General features: G+C 37.4%; 1 protein-coding gene across 4 annotated transcripts in view; it reads right to left on the bottom strand.

Moving 5' to 3' along the window:
* Positions 1-4,036: 4,036 nt before the first annotated feature.
* The window catches only part of Zcchc7 (zinc finger CCHC-type containing 7), a 267,651-nt gene continuing 263,095 nt past the window's right edge, over positions 4,037-8,592 (bottom strand). For all 4 annotated transcript variants that reach the window (XM_004631980.2, XM_023716070.1, XM_023716068.1 and 1 more), the window contains exons 8-9: positions 6,686-6,803; positions 4,037-4,700 (exon numbers count right to left, since the gene is read on the bottom strand). In XM_004631980.2, coding sequence (XP_004632037.1) covers positions 4,270-4,700; positions 6,686-6,803 — 549 coding nt within the window. In that variant the 3' untranslated portion in view covers positions 4,037-4,269. The remainder of the gene's footprint in view (positions 4,701-6,685; positions 6,804-8,592) is intronic.

Raw genomic sequence — 8,592 nt, forward strand, 5'->3', positions numbered from 1 at the left:
AATCCCAGTGTCCTTCTTAGCCCCACATGGGCAATACTAAACACAAAATGCAAGATGGCCCGTGGACTACTGAGCCTTGCCCAGATTTCTCATAATATTCCCAACTGAGTGGGAAAATATTAAAATGTTTCCAATAGAGTGCTGGTTTGAAATGAGACTCTGATGTATGCACATGATGCGAAACCATCAGCACAACCCAGATCATGGACATATTCACACCTCCACACCTCCTTGTGCCCCTCTCCAGCCTGCCTGCCCACCACCCCTGCCCTCAGGCAGCCACTGATCTGCTTCTTGTTACTAATGATTAATTAGCACTTTTAATAGTATTCCATTGTGAATTTTATCTTATTTGGTGTTGGAAATTTTTGTATTCCTATAAATATTGGGCTATGTTTTGGGAACTGGTTAACAATGAGCAGCTTAACTCTTTCATATTTTGCTTTTAAATGTGAGGCAGAACCAGAGATGTTTACATCTAGACCAAGTTTTCTTCATTACTGAGGCAAAATGTTTGAGTGCTTTAGTCAGCATCCTGTGAACAAAGAAGTTTTCTACTCTGGAGAGAGTAGAACCTATTTCTGGTCCTGTGTGAACTCCAGAAAGTTTCCTCTAATTCTTTCAGGTGGTTTCCTCATACATAAGTACTGACCATCACTCAAGGGGAGGGGAACCCTGTGCAGGTCTGTGGGTTCAGTATCTGCAGCTCTCTCCTCTCTGGTAAACCAACCTGCAGATTCTGGCTTGGTTCCTCAATCTGGGAAGACTCTAGGGTCTTGGATTCCCTGGCTTGCTGTCTAGGTGGGAAACTTTCAAAGCAGTCAGCTGGGGTAAGCACAGGGCACATCATGTTTGTTTGCCATTTCTCTATGTTCACCATCATGAGAATAGTCTTATATACTCTTTACATTATTTCGGGATGGGAGCTAAATCTGGTTGTTTTTTTTTTTTTTCGGCTAGAAGTAGAAGTTCTCAAACTACTTTTGATACTGTCATAAATGGTGCTATGAACTTGATATCCTAGACTCCATGCTATGATATACAAGTATCTTCAGTTGCTACTCTTATTGAGCAACACCTGCAATTCATTATATACAACATAACAAAATAAAGTGTAGCTTCCTGCACTCAAAAAGTTTTAAGTCAGGCATGGTGGCACATATCTTTAATTCCAGCATTGTGAAAGGCTCAGGCAGGTAGTAAATTCAAATTCAGCCTAGGCAAGTTAAGAGAGACCTCATTTCAATATAAAAAAGGGCCGGGAATGTAGCTCAGTGCAAAGGCACTATATTTCAACTCCTAGCACAATGTATATGTGTGTTGGTCTGAGACTGCTGAGTATTCTGCTGAGATTATGGCTGTAGCAGTGCTGTATTCACACTCTGGGCTTGTCAGGGCCTGTCCTTCAGACACCAAAACCTACGTGGGGTGGTAGAAAGCCAGAGTAGAATGGGTCCTGAAGGACAGGACTTAAAGCAATGACCTATTCCAACTCCCTTACTCTTAATCAAAGAATGTTGAAGTGTGACCTACATTGCCTCTACTGCTCCCTTGAAAGCCTGGAAGTTCCTGTTTGACTTGATAAAGCATCCATTCCTTTTCTTCTCTTTGTCTCACTTTCCTTCTCCTGTGCTGGTTTTTCTTGGAAGCATTTCTTAGTTGTTTCTTTTCAGCTGGGAAATGTTTTTCAGTTGTTAGGATGGTTATGTACAATGTTTTATTATGTGTACACTCTGGGCCAGGTCCCACCAACCAGCTTCATCATGTGACCCTGCACGGCATGAGTACATCATGTCCTCCCACAGCTGGCGCTTTGAAGTGAAAATCCCAGCTGTAGAATCTATGGCTTCACACTAAATTTGAGTCCTGGCGATGAGTCCTACAAGCTAACTTTTTTTTTTTTTTTTTTTTTTTTTAATCCAATCAAGTATCCCACTAGTCTCCAACTCTTCCTTTCCTCACTACTTCTTTATTCGCACAGAATTCTTTGCTTACACCCTAGCCAGAATCTCCAAGTTTGCCCCTCACCCTCACCCCATGCTTCTATCCATGACTGATTTTAGTAACAACTCCCCTCAACTGAGTTTCTAGTGGCCCTTCACAAATTTGTCCAAACAGGTCTAGTGCTTACTTCAAATGAATGGGACACAGCCAACCAATGTCTTAGCAGTATGATGAAATTCTAAGCCTGGCCTGTCAGATGTGGAAGGCAACCAGAATTCCTCTCCTAGTGAACAGAACTCCTTTTGAAAAATGGGTTAGAGTTTCAATTAAGGTTTCTCAACCCAAGCACAACTGTTATGTTGGGGTAGGAAACTCTTTATTGTGGGGGAACTGTTCTATACATCGTAGGATGCTTCATATTTCTAATTTCTGCCCACTAGATGCCAAAAGCTATTTCTTAGTTGTGACACAAAGTATAAGATCAGGAGATAAAGACAGCTAGAAAGGAATAAAAGGCTCTTCTATTTTGATATGTAATTTTTTAATGGCAGAATAATTACCAGTGGTTTCTTATGAAATATATCTCTGTGTATCTCTTTTCCATAGATTATTTTTATAGTGTTAGTTGGGATCCTAGCACTTGGGAGGCTGAGGAAGGGCAACTGCCATGAGTTTGAGGCCAGTCCCAACTACATAGGTCAAGGACAGCCTGGACTAAATAGTGAGACCTGGTCTCAAAAAACAAAAGGGGAAAAAAAAAAAAAAGATATTTTGAGTCTTCTCAACCTTAGCAACTGTACAGAGCCTTATTTTGGAGATGTTTTTCTTCTCTTACATCTTTCCATATAAAATATTATGTGAATAACTGTTCAATCCCACATGTTTTGAACTTGTTATTCTTGTATGGAAAGTCTGCATGCGAGTAAGTAAATGACTAACTTTACCTGAACACTGTGGCGTGAGAGCCAGAGGGAAAGGGAAAGGAAAAGGAAACAACTGTTTTCCCCATATTTTTGCTCTCCTCTTATTAGGAAACAGGCTTCAACCTTATGCCCTTATGAAGTATTGTAGCCTCCTTTTCTAATTGCACATAAATGTATGAACTTGATGGGTAAATCATACTTAAGAATAAATGTTTAACAAGGAAAATTTCTGGGAAAAAAGAGACAAAAAATACTTTCTCATTCTAAATAATCTCCTGTTTGGCCTGAGATGCTCTAGGAACAAAGGTATGCTAGTTCCATCAGATTAATAAGCCACGTGCATCCCACGTCCTACTCTTTCAAGGATTACCATACTTTTATCCAACACAACTATGTTCTTGAACAGATAATTTTTTTTTTTTTTTTTTTTTTTTTTTTTTTTTGGTGGAACCGGGTATTGAACTCAGGCCCTTGCGCTTGCCAGGCAAGTGCTTATTCTACTGTGCCATCTCCCCAGCCGCCAACTATGTTCTTTGAGATACAAACTCTCATTGCTATTTTATATAACAGACAAATTTATTCATTGCTTCAGACATTTTATCTTTCTTATTCTAAGATTAGGCTTTGAGAAGTACAAAGTTCACAAAACAAATTATCTCTATATGGTAGTTTTAAAAATTCACGAAAACAAAATTTTTAAAAGTTGGGTAGTATTCATCTCTATATATACATGAATGATGGTCTTCTTGAAAGGTGGCTATAAAAATGGAACAAAGTCTTTCAATGTGATACATTTTGATATATTTCAGGAAATCTGTCTTTTACATTTAAACTGGACAGATTTCCTTTTTGTACTTTGTTAATAGCCCTGTTCCCTGTTTCCCCAGAGCTTTAGTAATATCTTCATTTTGTAGTCAACCTGTAATATTTACTTGAAAGAATCAGACAAGTTTTAGAAGCAAGAAAAGCTGGATTCAGATTTATAGCCATTGTTCTTTCCCATGTTAAAATAAAGGTAATCCTGAGTGATGAATTCTTATTAGTAATAATTTCTCCTCCTACAAAGATTTAATTTTCATCCCATGTTGATGTACTGCATTTATGAATTTTAATTCTTTCAAGTAAATTTTTTAAAGTTTTTTTGAAAAGTCTTTTTTTTTTTTTTTTTCCTATCCCAAAGATTTTGAATAAAAAGGATATTCCAATGGAAGGTCTAAGTTTATCTATTTTCTACCTACAAACCTGGTAGATACAGAGAACTAAGATCTCTATGACCTTTGTTCAGCAACTTTAAGTATGGCTGAAATTAAACAGTAAAAACAAAAACTTCCTTTTATTTAATTACAGGTAATAAAAAATATTGCTAGAATGTTGTAGACATGAAGCTGACTCAGAAGCTGTATCACAGCTTAGATTTTTTCTTCCTCTGCTTAATAAGAAATAAATTATCATTGGCATCATCTTCCACATATCTCTCCTTTTTCTTCTGCTTGTTCCGCTTGCTATCTCTGGGAAACTTATCTTCTCTTGGCTTGTGGTGATGTGATGAGTGATGAAGGGACTTGTGGGGCTTCTGGGTTTTAAAGCTGCTGGGAGAAGAGTGAGTGCCCCTAGGAAAGTCCTCATTCACTTCCCAATGTCTGTCAACCTTCCTATGCTTCTCTGGGTCTCTATTTCGGCTTATCATTTCTCTCTGACCTTCATCATCTGCAGGACACCACTTGCTTTCCTGGGAGGCATGGCTCTTCCTCATGTCACGGAGGGGTCTCTTATCTGCTGCTTCCATATGTGGTCTCTTGAACTGCCTTGGGAAATCCCCATTTTTCTGGAGTTCTGGAAAATATAAAAGTAGTTTTGCATATTCAGCAGCTAGACAGTTTATGCAGAGTTTTCACAGATCTGTAAATAACTTAGCAGATGAGGAAGACATTTGACATCCTAACAATATGACACTGTAAAGAAACCTTACTAAGGTTAAAAAAAAGTACTCATTGGAAATTGAATGGTTATAGTTCTACATTCCTGATTGCTGAAGAGGTAAAACATCCAAAATCCAGAGATATTTATTCTATTCACTACAGTTAACTACATTGAATGGAGACAAAGCCCAGTAAGAATAATCATCTTAGGTTTGTGAAGAAAAGTCATGTCTGGCCAAGTCAAGTTCTCTAGTGATAAAAAGCCCCTGAAGATAAGGTGAAGGGATATATATAAAGTAGCCTTCTGACAATCTCTTAAGACATTTCAGTTACCCTCTGATGATAAAAGTCTGGCCACAGTTCTGAGCGGTAGATGCCAAACCTCTATTCCTCCAGAGTAGAGACTACTGGCTTGGGAAGAGTTCATGTGCATGTATCTTAAGAAGTTTTAGTGCCAAATGCTGCTATAATTTGTCAGGATTTGACACATTAAGAGTATCTGATGGTAGGTGGGAGATGAGGGTATGGTAAGGGCCAAATATTAAATCTATCAACAAAATCTTGAATGACTAAAGTGGCCATTAAAACTTTAATGTAATAATTTCAGCATAAAATTAAAATGCCAATGAATTACACTGCTCCTTAAAATGGATCTGGACTACAGAGCTGTCAATATAACTAGCTAAAAAGGGGGAAAACTGTTTTTCTTGGATAATTAAACTTATAAATGCTTATTACAGAAAATCAGAAAAAAACAGTATAAAGAAAATAAAATGGCGGGGACCCGCCCATTAGCTCAGTTGTTTAAGTGCCTGCTTAAACGAAGCAGTCAGTCTCTGGGAGTGGTGGTTCGATTCCCAGATACTCAAGGCAACCCAGACCAGCGCTGGAGGCAATATGGAGCCACCAAAAAAATAAAAATAAAATAAAATAAAATAAAATAAAATGGCAAGCACTCATAATTCTTTAAGAGATGACATTTTTTAAAATCTCTAATTTAGTTGCTTAATCATTATTTACATGTACTATAATTTATCTACAGTTGAGATAAATTCTATATTAAACATAATAAATGATGCAGCAGCTGTGAGAAATAATTCCATTTCCCTCAGAATTACGCTGTTCATTTTGAAAAGATACTGAATGCTGAGGGTCCATAAAAGAATAACAAGAAGGTCAGAGTCCAAAAAAAGAATAATGAAAAGTTCAAAAAGTCAGAAGACATTGTACATAATGATTTGAAAAATATACAACAAATTTTGTCCTGAAACAAGAAGAGCAACTAAAAAAACCATCTTGAAGTATACAGCAAGAAAGAACAGAGAACACATACTTAAACAGTAAGACATTGATTTGGTGAGAAAACACTTTATGTTGGGATAGTGTGCACTGCAATCACAAAGATGGCTGTGGCCCTAGAGTTCTGTTTGCAATGGCGACCAGTAAGAGCTGACTTTTTAGGAAGCCCCAGGAGTCATCCTACAGGAAAGCCTTTTCTTCCCATGAAAAAAGCATATACTGAGAAAAAATAATTAAACGTCAAACAAAACCTCAAAAGAATCTTTAAAGCTTTGCATGCCAGATCAATAGCAGTATTTTTCTGAAATAGTCGTTTTTTGCGGATCAAGATGCTTCTAGTTTCTACAGTAATTAAAAAATGCTTTCTGTGATATTATATAAATAAGGAGTCTAAAACAGGTAAAAATAGTGCAAGAGGGAAAAAAAAGAAAAAGAAAAAGGCAAGATAGAAACTACAGCAAAAGTGCTTTAACCAACAAGAATTCTGGGGTGGGAGACAGCTCAGTGGAGTAAGCGCTTCCCTGGCAAGGGCAAGGGCAAGGGCCTGAGTTCAATCCCCGGTTCCATCAAAAAAAAAAGAAAAAGATTCTAATGACATACCTTTTACTTTTCGTTTTATTCTCCGATCTCGCTCCCGAATTTCATATTTGTCATCATAGTAGTAGATGAATGGAGATGTTGGAAATGTCTGGTTAAACATTCGCCTTTCTGTACATTCCTACAAATTGTATATGAAATTATGATGTCACAAGGTTGCATTGTTCAACAGACCTTTTTGTGAGCTTCTAGACCATGTCAATTAGATACGAATCTGACATCATTGGTGCCTCATGTTGTGGCTGCTGGATGTGAACCTTGCAAGATACAGTGAGGGGTCACACAGCCCAACAACCCTAGTGTGCTGATGTGCAATACTTTTAGTTTTGGTTTTTTTCTTTCTTTACGAGACAGGGATTGTTATGTAGTTCAGGCTTGCCTTGAACTCACTATGTAGCTCAGGTGATCCTCAAACTCACAAGGATCCTTTTGCCTCAGCCTCCAGATATTGGGGTAACAGGTATATGCCACCACATCCAGCAGGCTTGGGTTTTCTTCTCTTATTTCTGTACCTGTGAAATTCTTATCTTTATCAACTGTCCCTGTCAAACCCCTCCCTCAGTCTCAATTAATAGTTCTGAGGGATAGTGCTAATCACACTTGTACTATCCTCTGTTACAGTGTTTATTTTACTCACCCTGATGCTAATATTTGTCCTTTCCCTTTCTGTCTCTTCCAATAGCTTTCTTCCCATCCCCAAAATGTGAGTGGTAAATTCTTAGCCCTTTGGTCTTTTCTCTAGAGATTGGTGGTTTGCAAGCTTATTTCAACTTAACATTGACTAATTATTAGGGTAGCAATACTTACAGTGTAGAGTGGAGTGGTGGTGGGTTATGTCTACTGTGAAAATGTTGCTAGGTAATTCTGGATACTCCAAAGGAAATTTCTCCCCTCTCTGCTTCCCTACCCAAGTTGAAATCTTTCTTCTCATCCATTTCCCTAGGGCAGCTCCCCATGCCTCTGGCCCTCCTAAATATACTTACAAATACCACTGTGATCTGCACTTCTCTCCATTATAGGTTTCTATTTATCATGAACTGTGACATAAAACTCTTCAGCATGTCTGAAACATATTTTCTTTGAAGAAGGTTTCCCTTTGGAAATTTTGTTTTCTATCTATCCTGCCTAAAATTTATTTATAAATGTTAACATTTCTTAGCTAAGTGTAGAAGAAAAATCAGAATAACTTTTTAAAAGTGAAATATCCACATAGAATTTAGCTGACTCATCACTGAACTGGACTGCTAAGATATCTGACCAAGTTGGTAGGAATACATTTTATGCACTTAATTTGTAGCTTTAAACACATGATGAATCATTCTAAATACATTGAAGTAAAAAGAAATCTATATTTATCTCTCATATAAAATTAATTATTTTACCTTAACTGACTTCCACTTTTCCCTCCAAGAAGGAGTTTTCAAGAGCCAGCTTATGGTTTTGTTGATGCTATTTAGTTTTCCATATCAATAACTTTATTTATCTTTATTGCTTTCTTCCTTCAGTCACCTTTACTCTGTTATAGCTTTTTGGAGCGGGCAAGTTATAAGGCAAACTTACATGATAACATCAAAAATTTTTCCATAACTTTTATCTATACTGGTAAAAGGTTCCTAGTTACAGGAGAAAAGATAACCACCAAAGATGTGGGTCTATGATTCTAACCATAACAGAAATGAAAGGCTGTAATTAAGAACAACAGGGCTGGGGATATAGCTCAGCAGCATAAGTGCCTGCCTGGCCAAGTGCAATGTCCTGAGTTTGATCCCTGGTACCAAAAAACCAAAAACCAAAAAACAAAACAAAACAAAAAAAAGGCACTAAACTCATTGGTACAAGTACTATATTTATAAATAGAATACTCTAGTATACTGCAATGGTGGGATATGGAGCAATTTCATCTCTGGTAA

Source organism: Octodon degus, unplaced genomic scaffold (assembly GCF_000260255.1).
Source record: "Octodon degus isolate 3935 unplaced genomic scaffold, OctDeg1.0 scaffold00045, whole genome shotgun sequence".
Classification (NCBI taxonomy): Eukaryota; Metazoa; Chordata; class Mammalia; order Rodentia; family Octodontidae; genus Octodon; species Octodon degus.